Source organism: Halichoeres trimaculatus, unplaced genomic scaffold, assembly GCF_033239565.1.
Source record: "Halichoeres trimaculatus isolate MK-OKI-2021-1 unplaced genomic scaffold, fHalTri1.1 fHalTri1_scaffold_15, whole genome shotgun sequence".
NCBI classification, from domain to species: domain Eukaryota; kingdom Metazoa; phylum Chordata; class Actinopteri; order Labriformes; family Labridae; genus Halichoeres; species Halichoeres trimaculatus.
The window spans coordinates 4,590,212-4,617,194 of record NW_027437193.1 but is presented as its reverse complement, the minus strand read 5'-3'; the positions used below and the strand labels follow the sequence as shown (position 1 = coordinate 4,617,194).

The window sequence follows — 26,983 nt, the reverse complement described above, 5'->3', positions numbered from 1 at the left end:
TGAAAAACAAAAAAACCTTTTTATTGACATTTTTTTCACCTATTTTATTAAAAAAAAGTTTTTAATTTGAAAAACAAAATACCTATTTTATTTCTAAAAAATATATATACATATTTTATTTGAAAAACAAAATAAAACAAAACAAATAAAATAATTGGGGCAGGCTTTCCTGTATTTATTTTTTTAATTCTTTGGAGAATAAGGCTTTGATACAAACCCTTACTGTATTAATTTATTTTTTAACTTGTTTATTTAAATAAAAATTTGGCTTTATCATTGCAAAATTAAAAAAAAAAAATCTCAAAAAGATATGTTGTTTTTTTAAAAGAGATTTGTTTTCATTTTAAGTCACCTCTTTTAACAGATAAAAGATGAGAAGGCATTTCCTTTTTAACATTTTATTAATTGGGGCAAGTTTCCCTGTTTCTAATTTAACCTGGTGTAAACGGGCTTCCATACAAATCCTAAAAAGTAGACAATAAAATACCAACTCTGACCACAGAAAGTGCAAGTGTAGTATTTGCTGGCACAGGGACAGAAAGGCAGCGTGGTGAACGTCTCTTTGCTGAAAGCCTCTAATTCCTCCTCTCGGCCGTGCGAGGGGAACAAACCGTGGTGTTTCTCGATACGAGCTCACAAATAAAGTCATTTCAGGCGTGTATCTACGGTGTCGTGTTAAGGTCACTCGCTGGCTGCCTGAATTCCCCTCTTTGTGTTTACACATCCGGGTTTCCCTGTTTGCAGCCCATTCCCCATTTAGAAGCCATTTTGGACACAGATCAGTAACATGCATGTAAACCCCGACCGACCTCCCGATGCAGCGGTGCTACTATCCAACTGAATAACCTCAAAAAGAGCGCTGAGCTCCCGGCTCCGCTGGTTTCGCGGCGTCCCATTCGGTTTCTGGATCCACTTCGGACGCGGAATGCCGCACCTTGTGTCGGACTAAGAGTGTGGCGGTCGATTAATCGCTCCGATCTTTTCTTGCAACATTGTTGCAGCGACGCGGCTATTGACACGCGCTGTGGTGGAGCTGCTGCTGCTGCTGGTGGTGTTGGTGGTTAGGCTGCCGGGGGACCGGAGGCCTGTGGTCGTTTTGATCCTGGACTGATGTTTTACGCAACCTGAGTTTTAATGTTCGCGACGGAAAGCGGGGGAAATCTCTGTCCTGTATTTAAAACGGAACATGTCTTTTTCATGGCTGACTTGTTCACTTCTTCTGGGAACTTTATGCGCAGGTAAGCGGGCTATTGTTGAATTTTGCAACAGTTTTTTTTCCCTCACGTCGTCCCGGAGCATTTGTGAATGTTTGAAATTTCCACCCGCGAACGAGTTTACGATTGTTGGCTGATGAAACTTTGTTGGCAGAGGGTTTTATTCTCCAACACATAATCGCCTTCGCCTCCTTAACACCTCTATATCACACAGGGGTGAATCATCCGACCATTGCCTTCTACTTTTATCACCATAACGCAACAAACCACGCGTTAACATCCACATTTTTACGCGTAAAATCCACATTTCAGACTGTTGCGTCCTGCCTCTTTCTTTAACAGAGGCAGGAATAGAAAGCAGCAGCTGCATCAACATCCTGAAACCTTATAGTCTACATCTCAGGTCGTGTCAAGAACCCTGGAAACCACACTTTCTCCTCTTTCTTTTTCTGTCTTGTGATAAATGGGGTTGATTCGGAGAGACATCAGCTGTCTTTACCCTAGATTGAGGTTACTGTTACGCACAAGCTCTCACACTGTGGGTTAGAACCACGTGAAATTGAGCATGAGGCTTGTTTTTCTTTTGTTTGCAACTCAAATGGGACGTTTTACTATTTGCTCAAAACGTGTTTGGATCCACCCCTCAGCCTGGCAGCTCGTACTACCACCAAATAGTGGCGGTGCAAACAATAACACCCACTTTTTTGCGCTCTTTTTTCTTTGTGCTCACATTTTTATAGAAGCTGTTGTGTGAGGAATCGCTAATAGGTTGTGGATTGGAGTGTATTAAGTGAGCTGCTTCCTCCAGAATTCGTGTTGTTGTGGTGTAAGCTCGGTTAGTGACACAGAGAGGGGGGTTGGGGAATGATCTTGTAGTAAAAGTCCTCACGGATCATGTGACCACAGATATCAGAAATGCCATCTCGGCTCAATGGAGCATTGAGTGTGTATCTACTCCCTCTGTGTGTGTGTGTGTGAGTGTTTTGTCCTGACTACCTCTCATCCTAAATAACAAGCACACACACACACACGCACTCACACACACACCATGTTTGGAGCTTGCATGCATCCCTACGTGCTGGAGTGAAACCCTTTGTAAGCTGCTGGACAACTAAATGCATGTATGTGTAAGTGGATGCGTGCCTGAGTGTGCGTAATGGGTCGGTGGGGGTAACGCTGGGGGATGGGCGGCCAGCTCTCCTATAGGCAGGGATTTAAAGAGACACGCACTATTTTTGCTGTGAACAAAGATGAATGTCCAAGCTGTGCTGTGAATGACATGCACGCCACATTATCTGCTCTTTATATTCACCAGAACGCATCCGTGAGCGCGGCGAAAGAGTGTGTCAAACACTGAGATAAAACCTTCACAATGTGGACTTGGAGACTGACAGCTATTGTCACGTATCATCTTGGTTAAAGGCGACTATTTCCTGCGAAATGACAGCAAAAGCCCTGAAAGAAGGAGGTCTTATCTGTGTTTCCAGATGTGTCACACTTTCAGGAAACAAGAGTCCTTATCTAAAGAAGGGGGCATCCCGGTGTGCAGTGTGTTCGTCTTCCACTATTGTTTTTCAATAGTTAATTAAATCCTGTCATTTTCTCTCCTTTCGCGCCCTGAAAAGATCTTTTGGTGAATGGGATTATGCTGAACTACTATTCAGCAGCACTTCCAGCGCCCAGAGGAGCTCCCTTTTTACTACAGAGGGCTCCCAAACTTGGCCACGTGCCAGAGAGATGATAGAGCCTGTGCTCGGAGATGTCTCCTCTTCCTGCGCCATATGTCTGAGCTTCCTTCCACCGTCGAGATTCGATTCATTAGGATGTGCTCTGACTGAGGCCTTCTGTCTGTGTTTAGGTTACAGCCTGGGCGAAGCGGAGACCCGGGAGTGCGTGTACTACAATGATAACTGGCGCACGGAGAGGACCAACCAGAGCGGCTTCGAGCGCTGCGAGGGGGAGAAGGACAAGCGACTGCACTGTTACGCCTCCTGGCTCAACTCCTCAGGGACCATCAAGCTGGTGAAGAAAGGCTGCTGGCTGGACGACTTCAACTGCTATGACAGGTTGGGGTCACCAGCGAGGTCACAGCCGCCGAGCTTTAACATTTATATTTCAGGTGTCTGGCACGTGCCCACAGTGAGTGGCAGCGAGTACAGGAAGAGTGTCTGCTTCAGTGCCCACATCGAGTACAGTACGTCTTTATAGGAGCGTGACCTGGGGCAGGAATGACAACCCAGAGGAAAACACTCTAAATCCAGCAGCTAGATAACACAAAAACAGAAAAAAAACAAAAAACAGAATCAGTCACTGGAAAACCCACCAAACAGTTATGGGAACTCAAATTTTAGGAATCAGCCCCTTAAATATTAGCTTCCCTGAGATATTACACGCTGCAAATCGATTGTTTTGGTGCTCATGCACGTGGTGAGGAATGATCAAATGAGCCCTAAAATAAAACAAGCAGGCTCATTTCTAAAGCAGCATTTATACACTGTACAACACTAATTTTACGCCAAATTTACTGCATCTTCACAGTAGTGTCATTACAGATTTTTTTTTACCCATAATCCTTTGCTGTCGCATAACAATAAGACCTTTCTTAGTAAGTTACTGCAGATACAGTGCCAATGTGAAAGCTTGTAGTGCAAAACAATGACATTAACTGCTTTTAAATGAGTCACATTGAGCAAAAAAGCATCAAAATATTAAATTTGATTGAATAAAATTTTTTTATTTTGAACATCTGAAAGAAAACAAAAGGAATCAACAAAAACAAAGTCAAAAAAAAGCAAATTTCACAGTTTTACAAACATCCCCTAAAACAAGTGGGAAGAAGTAACACTGATTAAATCTCACCCTTTCTGCGCCGTCATTGATGACTAAATGGGTGAAACACGTTTAACTGATAAATTTTAACTGGTGTAAACCAATATTTCTCATTAACAATCTGATATCGCACAAAAAGTGGCTACAAATATGATTTTATCAGACTGCTACACTGTAAAAACTGAAACCTTAAATGATTTTAAACCAACTGACCCAACAATAGAGAGAAAACAGTGAAAGCTACCTCATACTGACTCGCTCAGTACAGCAAAACTCATGTTGTCAAGTTAAGAAACAAGATAATTTCCATAATTTTTGAGATGATCTCTCATTAAAGTTAACTTATTTCATCAGTATGCTTGCAGAACTTCTAGCAAGATGAATTATTTAATACTTGTCGTGTTTTGTGGTTACACCGTTCAACAGTTTTATGGGACTGATTCTTTAATTCAGTGGCCCCCAATCCTTGACCGCTTACCGGTACTGGTCCAGGGGTCAGTTGGTACCAGGCCACACATAAAAAAATACTCAACTTACATTATTTCGGTTTGATTTATTGTCTGATTCTGAACGATGTTTTAATTTGAAAAATGACTCATTCTTGATGCCAAATCCCCAAGCTAGCAATATGGACAAAAAACAAACATCTTTGGAAATTTTCTATAGAAGGGACGGTCTGTGAAAATATTGTCTGACATTAAACCAGTCCATGTCGCAAAAAAGGTTGGGGACCGCTGCTTTAATTGGTTAAAAATGGTAGACATGTTGTATAAAATGCTTCGACACCAACAGGAATGTAAACCACACATTTAAGCAAACATTTACTACGTTGTTTTAACAAGTTTAAAGCTGAATTTCGATACCACAATTTAAAAACAGCAGTTAACTAAGTGCTTTGACAACAGACCAGGGCTGAACGATTTTGGAAAATCTAATTGGCATTTTTTTTACCAATATTGTGAATGTGATTTAGCATGCGATTTTTGGGGGGAATGTTTATCTTCTACATTATTCACTGAATACAGGCAATAAACCGTTCTGTAGTATGACCAACACGACAAAGGATACTCTTAACCAGGGGTCTCAAACTCAATTTACCCGGGGGCCGCTGGAGACAGAGTCGGGGTGAGGCTGGGCCGCATCAGGTTTTCCCACAAGAAAAACTCTTAAAAAGTTCTAATCTTCTCAAATGATTTTATATATATTTTTTTTAACACAAAATAAGATGAAACAAATAAAAAAAAATTCTCAAGAAAATAAATAAAAAAGTAACAAGAAAATAATTTAATCAATCAGTTATAAGTAAATAAAACGATAATAACCACAATAACAACAACAATAATAATAATAATAATAATAATAATAATAATAATAATAATAATAATATGGTTCGTGTATGGTTCGTTCTTTCATTATTCTGTTTCCAAACAAAATTTAAAAAAAATAAAAAACTGACTTTTTTTTGTTGTTGTTGTTGTTTTTCTGTTTTAAAACCGGTAAAATGGATTAACATAAAAACCTGGTTTTGAAAATGGAAAAACGAAAAATAATAAAAGAGTGTGTCAAAATTATTTGTGTGATATTTTGATATAAAATGTGAACATCTCTATATTAAAAATTTGACAAAAAACTCACATACAGACATGTTCCTGAGCTTTTATTTTCACAAGTAACACGCTGACGATCCACTCCATCTTATCCCACTGCATCTGCACACTCCCTTGTATTCAATGAGACAGTCAGTGCACAGTCTGCTGCTTTCTGATCTGCTCTCAGATAAACCAAGAAACATCAGAGAGGAGCTGGCCCACACGGTGACGCGTTTCGTGTGCCCCACTGTCCATTCATCTGCTGCAGGGACAGCGACTTCGCAGGAAACTTGCAAAGTGCGCTGGTCACACCCGGTCGTAGGGCAGGTGCGCCTGCGTTTGCGTCTGGTCTACGAATTCAAAGCCCTGATCAACGAAGAAAAAAGTCACGAAACTGATCAGCGCATATCTGATTAACCAAAGTGCTTCTGTGGTGGTGAAAGAGTCTTAAGACTGACGTGAAGAGGGGCTAAATAACACGAATAAACCAAAAACATGCTGCGCAATGATGGAGAAGGTCTCATTGAAACACAATGTGGTGTTTTCACACCTGATGTCACACAAAGTGAGCCAATATTGAAGTCATTAAAGCCTATATTTTATTTCTTATGATCCTAAAGGCGGCTCCTTTACCAATAAGAGATCGCTGCGGATGAGAAACAAAGGCACAAAGCCGTTACGCACGAAATGAGTCATAGCTTGCGGAACAGGTGAAAAAGAGGGAGAGAAAAAAAAACTTTATGATCTTCTCTGATGTTTCTTGGTTTATCTGAGAGCAGATCAGACAGCAGCAGACTGTGCTCTGACTGTCTCATTGAAACACATGGGGATGCGCATATCCACGCGGATAGGAGTGTATCGTCAGCGATCTGTTACTTATAAAAAGAAAAGGTCAGGAACATGTCTGTATGAACCTTCAATGTGAGTTATTTGTCTATTTTTTTTTAATATAAAGATGTTCACATTTAATATCAAAATATCACACAAACAATTTTGACAAAATCTTTTATTATCTTTCGTTTTTCCATTTTTAAAACCAGGGCAGAAAAAATGTGTTTTTTCTGTTTTTTCGTTTTGTTTTAAAATAGAAAAATAAAAACAAGTCAGTTTTTTCATTTTTTGATTTTGTTTTGAAACACAATAACGAAAGAACGAGCCATACACAGATTCTGCTGTAATCCGTCCTCACATTTCTCTCATTTCACACTCTTCCATCCCAGCAGATACTGTGTGCGCTGCGTTGTTTCAAACGGTAGTTTTATATCTAACGTTGGATATGCTGAGCAAAAGGGCCAGGCTACTGTATGTAGCCTACAGCAGGCTGTCAGAAAAGTGTGTCTCAAACCTGTCAGACTATCAAGGAGGACGGCCGGTGAAGAGAGCGGTTCTGTTAATTATTAATTATATTTTATTAATAACATTATGCTGCAACCTCAGACTGGGATTAGTTATTTTGTCCTGCTGGGCAGCAATTTTAAAAAATGTTTTTTTGGAAGTGTTGTGAACGCATCGAGCTGGGACGAATGTCCGCCTGTGCCCAATAGAAACGAGGCAGCCAGCTAGGAGCGGAAGAAAACGCTCCGTGGCAACGCTGTTAGAACTTACACTCATTAAGAAATGTTTCTCTGCTTGAAAGAGAACTGTTGTCCTGCCCTTGAGAGCCATTTACACCACTGTGATTGGTGGGTTTGTTCCGCTCCACGCAAAACACTGTACAGTGCCGTTCATGTCAAACTCTCGGGCCGCACTAATATTAAACTTTAATAATTAGACGGGGGCCACAAACTATCGGTCCGGGGGCCGCAATTGGCCCGCGGGCCGCGAGTTTGAGACCCCTGCTCTTAACATATAAACAAATCTTTCCTGTAGGCCAGGCCAACATGTTGTGATGAAATGAAATCAATTGAAACATGAATTGATACAATTAACATACCTTGATTTAACTATTTAAATCACAGTAGAATATTGACTGATTGATTTAACTACAAGCCTTGAAGATGTATAATAAAATCATCATTAATTACCTTAAATAAAATCAGAGAAAGAAACAAAGCACTATAGAACAACAGACAGGAACACAACAAAGCACGGGGAAACAAAAACAAGACCTGAGCAAAAGGCACAAGTCATAGGCACTTAGACAATATAAGAACACAGAAAAACATACTCAATAGGAAAAAGAAAGAAAGCAATAAAAGGCAGTTGAAAACAAAAAGCAGGACATCAAATATTAAAATATGACATTATACCGATGATAAAATAATAAGTAATAATAAAGTAACATTTATGATAAAGCAGAGATAAATAAGAATAACACACACGAGCAAAGGATAAAATTATTTTTAAATCACATAAAATTAAACCCATTGATGTACTAGATTGATAAAAGTCAGACATGAGAAAAATATGATTAATTATCCTTAAAAGGGTCATAACTGACAATAGTTTTCACAACAGTCTTTCTGTCCTGACAGGTATCGATTTGTGTTTTGTCTGATTTGAAAACAAGGTTCTGAAACAAACAAAAACGAAGTCTGAGTTGATTGTAAAGCGTGAAAAAAGATGGAATAAGAAAGATGAAGCCGTGCTTTATTTATATACAAAAAATAAGCTCCTTCTTCTTACTCAACTGGTTGATTTTCGTCTCTTATATCTTAAAAATGAGATATTTTTATGTCCTTGTAAGGAGGTTATCAAGGCTAGGGATGGGTACCTTTTATATTTGACGCAATATGGTACCAATGCTCGGTAACCAGCAATCGGTACTGGTACGCAACCCTACCTTTTTTGAGTACTTTTTTGGCTTTATATGGCAAAAAAATTTCAATCTGTTTGATAATGAAACACTATTTTTTTTTTCAATTTAACAAATTTATTCTTCAGTTTATAACCTTGCAATGCTGTGTTCATGTCCAGCATGGAAAATCACCTACTCTTCCACTCCTTTACAGTCACAAGGATGCATTTAGGTACCTAAACATGGTACTTTTTGGTTTTACCCATCCCTAATTGAAGCATATATCAAGTTTAACGTGACATTTTTTAAATTCAAGAATAAGATTTAAAAACTCACCTAACATCAGTTTTTGCAGTGTTATGGTGTAGACCAAAGATTTCCAAAGTGAGATTGAGAAACGCTGTCCAAAACAAAAATAATTGAAATAGGATGTTTCAATCATTAATGTAAAAATATAAACAAAATTAGGGGTTGACTTTTGTAGAAAAACATGCAAAATGGGAAAGTTTGATCTGTTTTTATGTTTCTTTTTTGTTGTTTGTTGTCTGAAACAGGAATATATGACTATAAGTAGTCTCATTTTCCATGGATCTGCTTGATTTAATAATTTTAGCTTATTCAAAGTCTGTTTTTGGGTCAGCTGTTGTCTTGAAACCTTAAAACTCCTCCTAACAGTCAGCCACTAAAAGCTCCTGTTCATTCACGCTGAACTCTCACATGTTGAGTTTCTAACAGACCGGCTTCTCTTTTCTCACAGATGACTGAAGTTTCAACAAAAGAAATATAAAGATGCTGATTCTGCTGATAACATTAATGTCACTCTTTCTCTCAGATTGCCGTCAAACGTCTTTGATCTGAGATCCTCATTAACAGAAAAGAAAACACAAATTAAAGAAGCAGAAGGTCTGAAGCATTTTCTTCTCATGAAGTCACCCAGACGCCTAATGGATTATTTAAAATAGTCTTTTGTGATCGCCACAAAGACCCTGCAGAGCTTCGACTCTATTATCTTTCAGGAAAGTTCTTGATTTATGATCTGTCTTTTGATTTATTGCAGCTCCGTAATGTTCCAGACTAACGTGTAGAAAAGCAAATAGAAAGCAGGAGCCAATCTGGGGGAAGCCTTGTTTCTGCCTGCCCTCATAAAAGCGTGTATACAACACAGTGTACGGACTGTAAATTATTAAATATGAGCTCGAACACAGAGCGCGCGGTCAGCACAACAAATTAACTCTGGCCAGCTAATAAAAGAATGAAGTTCATGGCGAGTGCAGAGCTCAGAGACGACCTTGATAAACTCAGAACCGTGCGGCGCAATCAAAACTTTCAAGTCTTCCTAAATATTTAATAATGACTGTAATTCACATTAACCTGCAGTTTCAGAGGGTTTGAGGGTAAAGACCGCAATTACAACTGACCCGCACGCCGGCATATTTAATTTAATCAGCGATGAACCGAAAAACTGAATTTCTGCTGGAAATGGATGAGCACAAATTGTAGGCTCAGTCGCAGGTACAAATTTAGTTGACGGATTCGGGAGGAAGAGATTTGGCCTGGAGTGCTTTCAGCTCTAATCAGCGATGAAATGGAGAAAAGACCCAGAAACCTCTTCTTTTACGGTGACCAGTTTGAGGAGAGGATGGCAGTGTTGGAAGTTAGAAAACAGTAACGTGAAGGTTCATTTAAAGAAGGACTTTATAAGTGATCATGAAATACTCTCACTTTTATACTTTTGCCTGCTCAATCTCTGATACTATTCTGCTCTAAATCCATCATCGTGTTATTAACACGCTTTAACAATGAAGGGCAGGAGGCTGCTGCTTTGCCACTTCCCTCCTCACCCACGGTTGGCATTCTGGGTATATCTCACTAGTTGTAGCTCTGCTAAACGGCTGGGAGAAGCTAAGGTGTGTAAAAAATTAGGGAAAAAGACGTGTTTGGGGAAGAGCGACGTGTCTCCTGTTTGGAAGTTTTTGACATAAAAACATCAGACCGAGGTTAAAGTGTCTAAGGAGTTTGAAAGTGATCTTGAAAAGTCTCCCTTCTAGATATATGCCTGTGATGGTGGACACTGGAGCCTAACTGTCAGATAGAAAAAGGACAGAAGAGCAGAAGAAAGATAAAGAGGAGAGAGATAGAGCACGAGCTAAAGGCTAACACAGGAGCTAAACAGTTTGTACTAATGTTGACTCCAACCCACAGTCAGCAGTTATTCTGCAGTGGTCTGTTCAAACTTGAGAGTCTATCAATAAAATGAAAAGTGAGGTTACGTTAGCTCTGATTGGTAGATGACTGGCAGGACAGAACCAGGATTCACTAACATTACACATTACAGACACGTCTTAGAGCACGAACGAGTTTGGAAAATAATCTAATTGCGATTTTTTTAGACCAATATTGCGCTTGTGATTTAGCATATGATTTTTTTTTCTTTTTTGGGGGGGGGTGGGGGTTATCTTCTGCATTGTTCACTTAACACAAGCTTTAAGTCATTTTATAGTATGACTAACCAACAAAAGATACTGTTAGCATTTAAACGAGTCTGTTTTGCATTTCTTAATTGAAAAAAAAAGGAGCACTGTGAAATTTTACTGACCTTCAGCTGTCAGTAAGAGTAACAAACCACACAGAAAAAAGGGACCAAGGGGTATATCTCTACAAATCTACTGGATGGATCTTTGTGGCCCACAGGGTTTTTGTTGTCCAAAAAAAACAGCATTTTGACTTTTGCTGGTTTTAAGGGAGAATAAGTACAAGTTACTTTATTCCCTCCAGGTCTGTGTACATGAAACTCTTTTTTTTTTTCTAATTGCAGCCTTTGCGATTTAAAATTTGCATCCTATTACATTGCGTTATCGGTTTAAAATCAATTAATTGTTCAGCCCTACTACCGATAGCACTACATATAGCTGGCTACTACAACATTTGCTTGATGTCACGTTTCAAACTGAAGCCCTACGTAACTGTACTGATAAATACCTTCCCTCTAACGTTGTATCCAGTAAAAAGTTGTCCCAAACAAAGGAAATTTGTTTTTAACTGATCTCCATTTAGTTCCAAAACAAACACACACTTTGCTGAAAGAAATTTACAACAGTGTGCGTGAGACTCCAGGCCACAAGGTGGCGAGGAAGTCACATTAAAACAGATCCTCCTCATAGCATCTTAAATATAGTTAACGCTAAGTAACGAAATAACGAAAACAAGAGGTGAAAAAACATTTTCTTGATTGAAATTAAAATAAAAACAAGTCTTTACAATAAAAAAAGCTGACTCAAACTGTTTTTCTCTTTGTCAATCCATCACATACTCAAAATAATACTCCAACTAATTATTTTTGAGCACCCATGAAATGTTTTGGTATTCTGCACATTTCACTTTGTTTGGTAGCAGAGCATTAAGGGCAGCAAAAGTTGGAAAAAGCAGCAGAGCCCTAATTTAGATTACTTTGAATATGACTTCTGGGAGCAGCTGCTTTCTTGTTTCTTGTCCTCTGTGATGTTCAGAGATTTTATTACCCAATGCTTGTTCTGACATTTTTGAGTCTTGCCTCTGAAAACTACCTCACATTACAAAAAAAAAGACTAAAACTGAAACTGAAGCTCAGAAAACGAAACTAAAAAAAACATTTTCCAAAAAGAAAAGGCCTAAACTAAACTGAGAACCCGACTGTAGAACAAATTTAAATTAAACTGAAATTAAAAACAAAAAGTCAAAATAGAATACAAATAAATACTCTATAAAAAGGAAAACTTTGACTTTACAGTTGGACAAAGGTCATAAACATGTTATTGTTAAAACGTGCCTCAGTTTGGCATTGCAGTGGTCAGATTTGGGACTGTAATCTCCAGTGAGTGCAGCTGAAACGGGGCTAAAAACAATGTCGAAGGATCTTGATTGAAGAAGGATGTTTGACAAGAAACGTAGTGAAATGTCTCCTCAGACGTTTTCTGCGTCTAATGCCCTGCCCACACGTTCCTCTGCACTCTGAGCGCTCTTTCTTTTCATCCTCCATCACTTTGCTTCCTCAAATCACCTGTTTGCTTCACAATAAGAGACGTACTGTTTGATGTGGCATTGATATTCAGTGTGTGGCGCTGGTTAAGAGAAGTACCATAAAGATGTACCGTGATATCCCTCGACACCTCAGTTGTAAAAAAATACCCTGATAAAAAAGTGGAAAGATGTGTTAAATGAAGATCTGCTCTCCGTCTCTACAACAGTGGGTGATGGTGCTCATGGGAAACAGAGTCGGGAAAAGTTGCCTCTGAAATCAACACCATATGGAGATTTCTGACAGCGCCTTTAAAGAGCAGTCTGCAGCTGATAAAGTCAAAGAAATCCCATGATTCCTCTGAATTTGGAACAGGGGCTAAATATATCTTAAAGATTAATAATTGAAGAGGACAGTACTCCCAATAAAACCGTGAAATCATCGTCTGTGACATCTGAAAGTATCTCAGAGGTCAGGAGTTCACGTGCAGCTGAGGATGAAAGTTTTAAGCTCTGCGTCCTCGTCTCCTCTGCTTCTTCTACTGTACCTCACTCTGAGACGTCTCCACTCCTGACATTTGTTTACCACAGCACTGACGCCGGTGTGTCATCTCCCATTTTTAGGCAAGAGTGTGTCTCCATGGAGGAAAACCCTCAGGTCTTCTTCTGCTGCTGCGAGGGCAACTACTGCAATGAACGATTCACCCACCTTCCTGACATGATTGGCAGTGGCAACCGAGGTGAGCTGCGAGTGCATCCCACGTACAGTACAGCACAAAAATAGGTCCCTGCATCCCCCTCCGGTTAGAGCCAGTACGGCTTAATCTCACACCTCATCCTATAAAGACACCATGCACATATATTCTGATTAAACACTGATGCATTGTGGGAGAAGAAGGTATTAAATGTGTTATCACTCCCCTGTTTGGTGTGTTTTTATGGGCTCATTTAGAGTACATCAAGGTTGGGTAATAAGGATGAAATGTGTCCCGGCTCTTCTGGAGTCCATGAGGGATGCTCCGCTGTCTCCTCCTGCTCCTTAACGTGTCGTAAAGCAGATGTTCTGTAATATTCTGTCTCGCAGTGAAAATCCGGCCTCCACCTCGAGTGCCGTCGCTGCTCAACGTGCTGGTGTACTCGCTGCTGCCTCTCTGCGTGCTGTCCCTGGCCCTCGTTTTGGCCTTGTGGATGTACCGCCACCGCAAACCCCCGTACGGACACGTGGACCTGAGCGAGGTAGGGACGGAGAGTGATGAGTGGTCAAACTTTCTGTTGATGAACATCGACTTTTACCTGAGAGAAACACTCCTCCTCCTCATTTCTTCTTCTTCTTCTTCTTTAGGATCCCGGACCAGCTCCCCCATCCCCCCTGGTGGGTCTCAAACCACTACAGCTGCTGGAGATCAAAGCTAGGGGGCGCTTTGGCTGCGTTTGGAAGGCGCAGCTGATGAGCGAATATGTTGCTGTAAAGATTTTCCCTGTTCAGGTACGCAAAAATAATCACCTTATTTTAACTTAAGATGGCAGAATACGGCTTTGGAGTTTATTTTTGAGCCAAATGTTAAGAAATAAAGAAAATTCAGCAACAAGCTCCTCTATATTTGGGATCTTGTAGCTTAGGGGTGTCCAGACTTTTTGTTTTGAAGATGACCAAGAAGCTACCAGCTCTTTCTGACTTATTCACTTAATGTGAAAGTAAGGAATGAATGCTCCATTTTATTTTTTCTCAAAAGAAAAAAAAATCAGTCCCTAGATGTCACCGAACATTCTTGTGCCATTAAACCTCACCTGTCCATGAGTTTACTGTTATCAACTCTTTATTTATGCCATCTTATCAGACCACTCTAGTAGGGGTGGGAGAAAAAAAAACGTATCAACATATCGGGATCTCTTTTTTTTTTCGAAAATCTTTTTTTTTTTAATTATTTTTTAAAATTTAAATCCTTTATTTTAGTCTTTGATTATGAGCTGGGTTGGAAAAAGTTAAGACATGAGATCCCTTGAGTAAATCCTAAAGACAGACTCACTTGTGATGTGCATTTTATGGGAAAATTTGGCTAGTCTGTAGACATCATCATTTAACTTTTTCCCATGGTCTGGTGTTAAAAAAGCGAATGAAAAATCAGTATCAAAGAATCACAATTTAAATCGAATCGGCACCCCAAAAATCGTAAATAGATCGAATCGGAAGAAAAGTGACACATCTAGCAACTTTTTCTTAAGTTGGGAGACTCTGATATGAAAGCACACATTGATCTTACTTTGCTAAACGAATAGTGTGTGCTGCTGTTGGCCCCATTCACATTTCCAAACCACTCACAGGCGGACGAGTCCTCTTCGTTTATGACATGCTGCCGCCAGCAGATTTGAACATCTCTTGCCGGTCCCAAGCCAGGATAAAGAAAGAAGGAAGGGTTTTTTTTCTGGTGTTATTCCTTCTCTCCTACAGTGTCCATGACATTTACATGTAGGGCTGGGTATGTGGCCTAAAAATAAAATCTCAGATTTTTTCACAGAAAATTTGATTAAACAAATTTTAGACATTTTTCCCCACCTTTTAAAGCTATGGTCAACGATCTGAAACCCAGTTTGGCTGATGAGACACATTTGAAAAACCCAGCCTCACTCACCCCTCCCCTCCGTGTTCCAAGATCCCGCCCCCCCAGCTCGTATCACTCTTCTTCGCCTCGTAACAACATGCCCCCTCCAACAGAGCAAGAAGCAGCCGGCAGAAAATGTAACAAACAAGACAGTCACCCTCCTTGTAACACACAGTAGTAGATTATTCAATTGGACCGGCGCGATCAAAACCATGAATTAGCCGGCGAAGCAGGTCTGGCGTTGCCACTGCCAGCTGATCAGAGCAGAGCCGACTGTGGGCGAGGCTTTACCTTTCTTGGCGTGTCTTCACCAGCTCAGTTTACAATGCTAAAGATGTGGGTAGATTGGATTCGGTAGCTGAGCAGCTAGCTGACGTGAGAGGGGTAGTGGGGAAGGACGAGGTGGGACCATGGGCATGATGGTGTGAAGCGAGGGAGATGGATTGGATGGACTCACGCTTCGTTCTTTTTGGTCTTTATATTGTGTAGATTGGACCACAGGACCGTTAAAGCCCTATAACCGGTATTATTAAGATGTACAAAGCTTCAAAATCGTACACCATAGCTTTAAGGAAAATGTCAAGTACAAATGACAGAGAACTTGCTTGTCGTTGTCCCGTCTCCCTCCCCCGCAGACTATTTTCACAATCATGATCCAGCTATTTCACCCAAAATATTGGATTTTCTTTGGTAGAGTTGGGATGTGTTGAGAAAAACTGATGTATGTTTCTACACTATGTAAATCTAAACATGATCAGAGTATTATCTTGAAGAGGTTTTATGTGTGTCAGTCACATCATTAAGAATCTGCAGGTGAACCTAAAAGGGTCCTGTCTTCGTGAATGTTTCAGTCAAAGATCTTAATCAAACTCCTGAAAAGTGACAGATAGAAAACAGAGGATTGAAGGAAAGAGGTTTGAACGTTAACTGATGAGAGATCTAGTTGATGTTAAACTCTTAGGGCTGTTGATGCAGACCATTAGGAATGTGTGTCCATCAAGGTGCATGGTGACAAAGACGCGCATTAACATTTTTATGATGTAAAGGTTTCTGTTGCTATAGCGGGGGAGAAATGTTCACATTTTTTTTCTTTAAAATTGTCCACAAAGAGAGACTTGAAAAATCAATATAATTGATTTATTGCCCAGACCTATGTACATGCAGTTATCTTTAATCTGATCTTGTGTGCTCCAATGTGTTTTTTGAACTCTCACATTTTCACATCCTGATAAATCCATTTATTTAAAGACGTCAGCTGTAAGAGCTGTTGAGTTTCTGCAGAATGAACAAGCAGCCTATGCACAGCCCAGATGTAGTTTAGTGAGACATTGATAGATAGACTTTGGTTTGGTGTGTGACCTTGACAAAAATGTGACCGTAAACACATTTTAGAACGACACCAACGCCTGTCTAAATCTCCTCTCGTCTTTTCAGGATAAGCAGTCGTGGCAGAACGAGCGGGACATCTTCCTCACTCCAGGGATGCGACATGAAAACCTCCTGCGTTACATCGCTGCAGAAAAGCACGGAGCCAACCTGGAGACGGAGCTGTGGCTGATCACGGAGTTTCATGAGAGGGTGAGTGAAGTGCTCGTCTCCTCTTATAGAAACCCTTATACATGAAAAGGTATGGGCGCGTATGTTTACTAGAAGTGCTGCACATTTTCAATATTGGCCGAGGCTTTTTATTTACCTCCACAAAAGAGCATCACAGCTTTTATTAAAGAGGATTTTATTACTTCTGCAGCACTCGCTACGATACCTTAAAGTGACAGGCTCACTTTCTAAATCATATAGCGTATGAATAATGCACATAATTATCTCCAAAACAGCAGCGAGTGTCCCTGAAATAATAGTTTGTGATTAAACACCTCCAGGCTCCCGGAACATCCTGTTCATTGGTCCTCACAACAAAAGCTATTAATGTCTCCTAACAGGATTAAAACATAATTACCAGAACCACAAACGCAGCGTCACATTGTTGCTGTAATGACTTTCAAGCTCGTCCTTGTAGCACCCTCAACATATTTAGTTCCACTTAGTGCCATTGGTGCATGTGTCATCTGTTTGCTTGGATGTTTTTCCATTTTTATCTGTTTTTCCAGTGATGCTTCGAGCTTTGTTTGGTTGTAATAATTCCCTCAGACTACATTATTAAGCCGGCAAATGAAGTGGATCCAAAAACAATCTGTTCCAGGGTTAGAGAAGTCTGACGCACAGTTAGTCATCCGGTGTTTGTGGTGATGTGTGCGTTTCCGTGCAGGGCTCTCTGACGGACCATCTGAAGGGCAACACTGTGACATGGAGTGAGCTGTGTCACATGGCAGAGAGCATGTCCCGCGGCCTGGCTTACCTCCATGAGGACATTCCCAGCTACAAGGGAGAGGGACCCAAACCCACCATCGCACACAGGTGAGGAAAACCTCCAGACGCTCTGAACCAGGGATAGATAAATCAAACAAAAATACTCATTCAGCTGTCTGATGATTTCAATCATTCCCAGACACAGAGATCTCTGAAATGACTGTGCAAAGTTGTTGTTGGCTTTTTAGATTAATGAATTTTTATATGAAGAGTATGACAGGGAGTATGATTGCCCAGTGGTCTATGTTGCTTACCCCACGAGATAAACCTTCAAGTGGGAAACCTGTGTTCAGAATCTGAGCAGTGGCGTGTTTCTTGCTTCCTGCTCTGGCTGATTAAAGGCAAAAAGGCAACAAAGAACAACACTGAATCTGTTCTGGTGTATTAATTCCTGCTGTGAATTAATATTTTCTTCCATTTATTTGTCGCAGGGACTTCAAGAGTAAGAATGTGATGCTACGTGATGATTTGACTGCAGTCATTGGAGATTTTGGGCTCGCTGTACGATTTGAACCAGGAAAACCTCCAGGAGACACTCATGGACAGGTACAGACTTTGCCTCTTTATTGACTCCCTAATGCAAGCCTGAGGCTGTTTTCCAAACTGCATACTGCACTAGTAGTGCCTAACATTTTTGGCCGAAATTTAGTCTGTAGTATGCCAAAAATCCAGGAAAGTTTCTCATTATGCAACAGACCAGTCTACCTGCCATATTGATTCCCACAGTGCGCAGCGCTAATGCCGTTTGTCAACGCTGGTGGCAGGTTTTGGTGAATTACTGCCATCTACTGGAATGAATGGGTACAACTACAATACAACAACGCTAACGTTCGACAGTCCGGGAGATAGAAGTGAAGTAATGAGAAAGAAACACCAGTAAATCTTGTCACTTCTAGTTGTAAAAAAGTTGTTTACTTCTACAAATTCTAAAACCGTGAAATGAAGCCAGTCTGTGGATGTAGCCATACTTTAGAGAACGTATTGATGTATTTTTTTATTTTTCTACAGTGTAGATTTTGGAAGTTATGACAATTTGTTCGAGAAAGTTGTGATGTCTCAGCAGGAGCCTCTCTCTCTCTAGCTGAAGAGGTTCCGCACTCTAGGAGCTGAGGTTTCAGGGCAGAATCTGAAAAGTTCATGTTGCTTAAACTGTGAAATCTCAAAAACTGTAAAAGATATCTATAAGTCAGGTCATACCTGAAAAGCCGGAAGGTCAGTGAACATTTTAAAGCAAAAAAGGAGTCTGTAAGTGGAAGTATGCTTAAGTTTAAGCATCTCAAAGTTAGTGGAAATTTGGGGGAGAGAGTCCTAGATTCCCATTCATTCCTTATGAGACATTTTTCGCAGTTTTTCACAAATAACTTGGCCAAAATTTCGCGAATTAGTGTAAAAAGTCACAGCACACCATTCCCGATCGAGCCACACGTTTTGATGTATAATTTGTGAGGATTTTCTCAAAGCCCTAGGAGGAGCAGCGAGCCAAAGTTTTGTCCGTAAGATGAAGAAAAAAAGCGACAAATGAAAGAACTAAAGAGGCTTGTTCTAAGAGTAACTAAAATGCAAAGATCCACCCATAGTTTGTTTTGTACTTTTTTAATGAAGAGAAAAAAAATCAGCAGCTGTAGCTCCACCTACCGAAACTAAAAACCAGAGTAGTAAACTACAAAACAGACCCAACAGAACAGTCAAAGTACATACTACATGCAAAAACAGGAGGCAGTATGTAGTGCCTACTACATACTACATTCACATGAAGTATGTAGTTGTCGGTGTAGAAAACAGCCCGAGTAACCGTCTTCTTTTTGGTTTTACTGAATGTATTTCTCTGGTTTTATCTAAAGGATTTATTTCCACTTATCCAACTGCTCCGGTGTATTAAGTGTTATTTATTTTCAATCACTGGAAAGTCATTAAATATGGGGAAAAAAAGGAAAACTCGCTGTTATATACTGTTAACCAGTTAGCACGAGATGCTAAATCTGCTGTTACATGTCCACGTATCTAATGCATTGAGTTTCTGTCACATGATTGGCTGATTCTATGACCTGTCTTTCCAGGTGGGTACGAGGCGCTACATGGCTCCAGAGGTGCTGGAAGGAGCCATCAACTTCCAGCGAGACTCCTTCCTGAGGATAGACATGTACGCCATGGGCCTGGTGCTGTGGGAGCTGGTGTCCCGCTGCTCAGACATCGACGGTGAGTCAGACGCAGCAGCACAGATGAAAGGTCACTGAGCTGCGCGCTGATCTAATAAACTCAGGATTAGTTTCTGTTTTGGTCTGGGGAAAGTCATCTGACCCAGGTTAAAGGTGCACCTTGGGCACTTTGTCTTCAGATGGAGGGAGGAGCTGTGGGTTTTCCAAACGCCGTGATCTCTGTGTAATGCTCTCCATCCTGTTGCCTCACCGCCTCTCTGCAGGTACAGTCTGCGAGTACATGCTGCCGTTCGAGGATGAAATAGGCCAGCATCCCTCCCTGGAGGATCTGCAGGATGTGGTCGTGCACAAGAAGATGCGTCCAGTCATGAAGGACTGCTGGCTCAAACATCCTGTGAGTAACAGAGGAAGAATAGCTCCAACAGCAATACCAGGATGTCATGCATCCTCTTTTCCAGAGAAGTGCCGCTCGATCGTCCGAGGTCATAGTTCCCTGAATCTTTTATGGGCTTTAGTCAGAAACTATGTCGGGGAGGGGATAATAGATATTTTTACTGCTCACACAGCAGATATTGCATTAACTGGAGTGAGGTGTAGTTTTATCTTGTACATTGGCAGACTTCCCTCTGCAAAGAACATTAAATCTGCAGGAAGAGAAAGGGGAAGACGGCGTCATTAAAGAGGGGTGTGCTGTCAGTGTAGGGGTTGTTAACCTGAAAGCTTCGTTCTCTGAGTAGTTCGTGCAGGGTTTTCTAAACTCTTCAGCCAGCATCCTCCAAAATATCCGTGCTGGAGACCGGTGACCCCCTGCTGCAAGAACATATTAACGTGCCACAGAAGGCCCAAGAAACTTAATTTAGCTGATGCGTGGAAAATGAGACTACCTTTGTGCACATTTTTGCTGTGTTTCCTAAATTAATCTTCCTCCAGTGGTACCACCGTTATCCTGGTTTAGTCACCACAGGGGGCTTCAGCAAAGAAAACAGATCAAGCATTTTCTGTTTTCATGGTTTTTTTAATCATATTTAACTCCTAATTTTGTTTATATTCATACGGTAATGGATAATAATGGATAAAATAAGCAAGCGTGAATAGTTTTTGGATTGGAAAGCATTTCACAACCCCTCTATCTGTGTTTCGTGACTCCAACTTCAGGAACCTCTGATCTATATTAGCTTACTCCTGTTAATCATGTATCAGATACTGTTTACCATAAAAAACAAAACAGATTTATTGATTTTATTGATTAACTTAGAAGCATATAGTGCCTGAAGATAAAAAGACAAGTCTAAAAAGAGTCAAAACTCCAGCAACACAGGGGAACAGGGGAAAAAAAAACAATTTGTTAGTCCAAAATATAAATTTTGCTGGAGTTTTTATCTTTTTTAGACTTAAAATATAAGCTCATTCCTATACCTGATTGTAATCTGCGTTCAAATTGAGAGTATCAGTTGCAAAATCAATTGTCTGACAAATAAACATTGCATTCTGGGAAAAGATGCCTTAAACATAGAAAGTTAGTGTTAGAAATAGAATAGAATAAAATATCCTTTTATTGAGCTCCCAATGGGGGAAAAAAAAGATCTGCTTACCAAAACAAATGCACGCATTGGTAAGAACCATGTCTTTATGACAGTGGGTGCAAGTGCTCTTGGGAAACAGAGGCTTTGTCCACATGTAGCAGGGTATTTTCAAAAACAAATATCCCCCCTCGTTCCTTTTTAAAAATATTTTCGTCCACATGCTTAGGGCAAATTTGCTGATAAGTGCGGCTTGAAGCATGTTGAACCCAAATTTGGCAGTGTTCTGCGGACATGAAGCCTGTGTGATCCAATCAGGATGAGCCCCCGTCATGTGTTTTTTAGCGTCTACACAAAACCATGAAAGGGGAGTTTTCCAAAATCTTCACTTTGGCCAGAGTTTTCAGAAAACATCAATTTTAGTGACGTAAAGCTGCTACGTGGGAAAATGGCCAGAGTCTTTATTCTGGAAACACTCTAGCTTTTTCTTCATGGCGCCTTTAACGTGAACAAGACATGAATTCAAGGGAAATTAGATACTCGTCATGTTTCATTGCTGGGTGTTTTTTGGTTTACTTTGTTTTTGTGGTTTCAAAGCTGCTTGGACCATTGACTGTATATAGGGATGGGTACATTTCACATCTGGCCTGGTACCTTGCAATCGGTCCTCAATGGTACAAATGTCCGGTACTTTTTTTGGCTTTATGTGGTGAAAAATATCAATTTGTTTAATAATGACATATATATACTTTTTCAATTTAACATATTTCTTCTTCAGTATATAACCTTGTAATGCCGTGTTCATGTCCAGCATGGAAAATCTCCTTCTCTTCCACTCCCTCAAAGTCACAAGGATGCATTTAGGTACCAAAACATGGTACCTTTTGATTACTAGTGAATCGGTACCTGGTACTTTTGACAGAATCCGGTCGGTACCTTTTGTAGCATCTGTTATGGTACTCATCCCTAACTGTATATAGAGTTGGCCCAGCCATTTACCATTGTACGGTTTTGAAGCCAAAATTCCTCTGTCTGCGCAGTAGAGAATGTGAGAGAATCTAAGTGGAGTCTGGTGACCAAAATTAATAATTATTTTTTCTTTCAAGAGTCTAATCTGTTCTTGACTCTACCTCCTGACATATTTTACAACTCCCTAAAAAATACCCAACAATGTCAGCTGTCAATCATCTTTAAACATGATGTAAAGCTTCTTTTTAAGCCTGTAATAACGAATGAAAACAAAACTTTTCAGAAAAAAGCGGACTTGAATACAAGGCAGCCAAATGATATCTTCAAATCACCACAATAATCAGACGTGAAAAACATTTCTATGAGGTGTAATATTTTTTTAAGTTTGACCACAGTCCATCTGGAATGACTGGGGAGATAGATTTTTTTGACCTATACTGCAGCCAGCCACCAGGGGGAGCAGTTTTTGTGGAGACCTCACTTCGAGCCAAGCAAGATGACATCCATTTTTCTTTAACAGTCTATGGCTTAGACAAACTCAGCCCCTAAGTTTTTCATTTTCTGCGAGGTGGTTAATTTGCAGATAGTTAAAGATATATGGACTCTATAACAGTTTTATCTCTTGATGCTGTTTGTTTCCACAGTTTTAACCACAAACCTTGAACTAAAACTACTTCATTGAGTCTGAGTTTGGGACATATTCCTTGACTTTTCTTCCTGTACCGTCTTTGCTTTCAGGGTTTGAGCCAGATGTGCGAGACCATCGAAGAATGCTGGGACCACGACGCAGAGGCGCGACTGTCAGCCGGCTGCGTGGAGGAGCGCATCGGCCAGATCGCCAGAACGATCAGCAGCACTACCTCAGACGGCCCAGTCTCCATAGTGACGTCGCTCACCAACGAGGACCTACCTCCCAAAGAGTCCAGCACCTGAACGGGTGACACCAACATCCCTCACACGAGCTCCTGACTTTTCATTTCTCTCGAATCCAAACTCAGAGGATCTCCGTGAATATTTAAGAAGCATAAAAACGACAACAACGAGCAACTTGAATGCAGCTGATATTTAATCCCAGTACCGGTATTTCTTTTGTCGTGTGTGTCTTCAGTCAGATTTTACTAACACATCCATCTGCTGTAGGTTTGAAGTAGTAATAAGTTATTGGATTGCACGTCTGATAACACCCATGTGTCAAATCCTAAATGTTCTCATTACCTCATGTATTTCTTTTCGTGTTAGTGGATTTTTATTACCTCATAAGTTTGTCCTGTCTCGGTCATGATCGTCTGCGGCCAAATGAAATTCTTGCTCCAAACCTCGGACGACGTGCTGCACACCTCGGAGGAACCATTTTGAGACTGTTAGACGAGATATATTCATCTTCCTCAGGGGTCGAAGCTTCTTGATTTTTAAAAACTTTGAGCGTGCTCCCTTATTTTAAACCTGTGAATGCCTCAGAATGAAACGAAAGAAGGAAAACGGAAACCGGCGGCGGGGAAGGAGCTGAAACGGGAGCTGAGCAGTTGTTATCGGACGTTGTGGACTTGTTTTTTCGGATTCGGGACACGCGTGTCTTGTCCCAGGGGAACTACCTCTCAGGTATCCATTCGGCTTCTTTGGAACAATTTCTCTATGATGAGAGCCAAGCTATCCAGCTAGCTACCATGGACATATTCCTGGATTTTTATTTGTTTTTAATTGTAGAAAAGCAGAGTTACTCCTTTGCCAGTGCCAGGGGCATTGACAGATGCTGTCTGGAGTTTCGATGTTACACATTCTTGATTTTAACTGTGCGGATGCGAGTGATTGTGAGCGTGTGTGACGACGTGAGATTGCTACAGAGTGTTTTTAATAAGAATCACAGACAGATAAGGGGGGGGTTTATCCTTGCGAGGGCCATACTTGAGTAAGCAACATGTCTGTTTTTTTAATTTTCATGGGTTTGTTTGTTCAATAGACTCAGTCGGGCATCAGTCCCCAGATACCTCAGTCGCCGTACATCATGCAAGGAGAGCTCAAATGGTTGCCTTTGTCTCAAATGCAATGCCATAGTTGTACCATAACATGAATACCATACATTGAATGTCCGTTATGCTGCTGTGACTATTCCAGGATACTCAAGGATTTGTAGATGTACGTGTTCTTTGTTAATATAACGCTAATGATATTATGTGAGGCTAATATTCTGTTTGTTTTTGATTTTTGACTGGGTGAGCCCTCAGCTGCTTACTCCTCCAGACTGACCTCAGATATTCTGACAAGTACCTCAGGCTTTTTTCTACATGTATATCAAGTTGTGTTATGTATTTTATTGTGTTTTTAGTAGTTGAGATATTTTATTGCCGCTTTGGCCTCTTTGTCTGTGGAGATTTTTTTTTTTTTTAAATAGAGCCTGACCTGTTGTCATGGTGTTAATGCTGTACAAACCTTGAAAAAAAAAAACAAGAAGAAGAGGCAGATTCTTGTAAATAGACGTGTACACACAGTTGCCGATCACGGATCTGATTTTTAAAGAATATCAGGGCATTACAGTTGTCATTTCACAGACGCAGAAAGGGATCTCTCAGCTCCAACTGCACATATTTAAAACCTAACAACAACAAGCCCTGTGGTGATTCTTTTTATATTTGTATATATATACATAAAAAAATATATATATACATTTTTCTTCAGATTTTTCAAGAATGGTGGTCGTGTTGCTGATTTCTATGAATCCTGGTATCAGTTGCTCTGGATCAGAAGCTGTGTAGGTAGCACTTGCATTAGAAATCTTTGTGTGTGTATCATCAAAAACTAACAAAAAAAAATCTCTGATGGTTTTTTTTCCGGTGCTGGCGGCTTCTGTGATTGGCCACTTTGCTGGAAATGCCAGTTTGAACAGTATTACCTCATTATTAACCCGCTGATGTGATGTTCAGACTCGTTCAGTGATAGCTTAGCCACGTTGGACAACACACAGGCTCATCTGTCGTTGCTTTGATTAGTGCAGTGGAAAGATGGTGATTCTTTATGACAATGTGACGCTTGCTGTGCAGTTTGTGGTGAAGAGCGCGTGGAGAAAAAAAATACATCCATGATTACAGAGCAATGTTTATCATTTGGGTATCATCAATATTTATCTGATTGTTAAAGCCCCATTCATGTCAACAGTGGCAAGTGCGTGGTCAGAGGGTCCGGCAATATTTCTACTACAGCAATATTCACTTGAATATCACAGTTTAAGTCAGAAACTCAGCTGTGACTTAGCAGTTTTCTCTCTGCGGATCATCTCATCACACCTGGATCACGTTCAGAAAGCGACAAAGCCTCCTGAAAGGAAACTCAAAGCTGCAGGTTGCGCGCGAACTGAACGTGACCCCAGGTGCTTTCACGATTTGTGCCAGAAAGACGCCGATCCTGAAGGATAATAAAAACCTGCCGCGATCGGCCGTCGACCTCCAAATGCTGTCTTACACCCAGCTCTTCTGAACAGAAAAACCAGTTACCTCATGCAGTACCTCTGGTTAGTAACACTAACATGGAGTCAGTCTCATCTTCAGAAAAAGGAAAAAAAAATATCGTGTATATATTTACTTGACAAATGTAAAAGGTTTCTTCCTTTTCATGTGTGAATCCTGTGAAAGCATTTTTTTTTCTTGATTTACAGTCGACATATTGTTCATTTCTCGTAGTGTGACTGAACCGTGTGACCTTCCCTGTTCATGTGAAGTGTGTATGCGAGTGTGAGTGGGGTTGAATGATTGTCAGATTTCACTAAAAACAGAATGAATGGTGAGATTGTGAGTTGAAATGCTTAGAAATATAAACTAGATGAGAATACATCCATCTTTTTGTATATTAAAATAAAGACAAACACTGATTAACCATGACGATGAGCTTCTTCTTTTATGTTCCTTTAAAAAAAATATGTTAAACTCCATAAAAAGAAATTGAAATGGTAAAACATTTTGAAACTGCTTCATGAATTTTTTTTTTAAATAAATGCCTGCAACACGTGTAATAAAGTGAAGACATGTTTACTGTTGCATCACCTCTTCTTCGAGCAACATTCTGTGAATGTCTGAGGACCGAGGAGACCAGTTTTGAAATAATAATGTTGCCCCATTCCTCCAAAAATATCACTCAAAAGCTTCTTTGTCCTTTCTGTTTTTTTTTTTCAAATGGGCTCAATGACAAGTCGAGCTGGTTATTTCTTCACCCAGACCCTTCTACTACCGAGCCATGCTCTTGTAATATGTGCAGAATGTTGTTTGTCCTTGTCTGGCTGAAATATGTAAGGTCTAACCGTCTGGATGGCAGCATATATTGCTCCAAACTTGTTTATTTCATTCAACTTTTACTCATGTCATGGGCACTTATGCAACCTCATATTTCGTACTCACAGCTGGGAACAAGCCGGATGCTTCCTCTTCTCTTTAAAGCGAAGGACACAATTTCAATAATTTTAAAAAGAAAGTTAGATTTTAACTCATCAGACCTCTTTAGAGCATTCAGACTGGGCTTGGGTCCAGAGAAGTCTCCAGAGTTTCTGAATCAAGTCGATCCTCCTGAAACCCAAGCCTGGTCACCATGAATTTATAATTCCCAGGATGTAAATGACATTCTCATGTGGGGAAATTCGGTTTTCTAAACCGTGTATCATTTTAGTGTAATATGCCACAGGGAAGGCAGTGTTATGCCTCCGTATGAAGATGCTAAGTCTAAACATTGTTTCTTCTTCTGGTGATTTTTGGGAGAGATTTTGAGCCCATGCGGTGACTCCCACTACAGAGTCCTATCTGTTTTTAATGCCGAGCAACCTGAGGGCTTAGAGATATCGTCCGTCCATTCTTGGTTTTGATCCTTGTCCCTTTAGTAAAGAGATTTTCCCAAGATTCTCTGAACCTTTTATGGATATTCTGTACTGTAGATGATGAAATCTACTAATTATTCTCGTTTTACTCTGAGAAACATTATATTACATTATTTTTGTTTAACTCTTACAAAGTGGAGAACCACTTTCCTTCTTTATT

The 26,983-nt window shown here is 40.3% G+C and overlaps 1 protein-coding gene across 1 annotated transcript; it reads left to right on the top strand.

The window, feature by feature from the left end:
- Window positions 1-547: 547 nt before the first annotated feature.
- Window positions 548-25,833, top strand: LOC141804439 (activin receptor type-2B-like). The gene is made up of 11 exons (XM_074688861.1): window positions 548-1,238; window positions 3,073-3,280; window positions 12,987-13,102; window positions 13,447-13,598; window positions 13,705-13,848; window positions 16,397-16,540; window positions 17,226-17,374; window positions 17,758-17,872; window positions 19,384-19,522; window positions 19,746-19,876; window positions 22,710-25,833. Exons 1-11 carry the CDS (start codon window positions 1,187-1,189, stop codon window positions 22,902-22,904), a joined length of 1,545 nt encoding a protein of 514 aa, XP_074544962.1. The 5' UTR covers window positions 548-1,186; the 3' UTR covers window positions 22,905-25,833.
- Window positions 25,834-26,983: the final 1,150 nt, after the last annotated feature.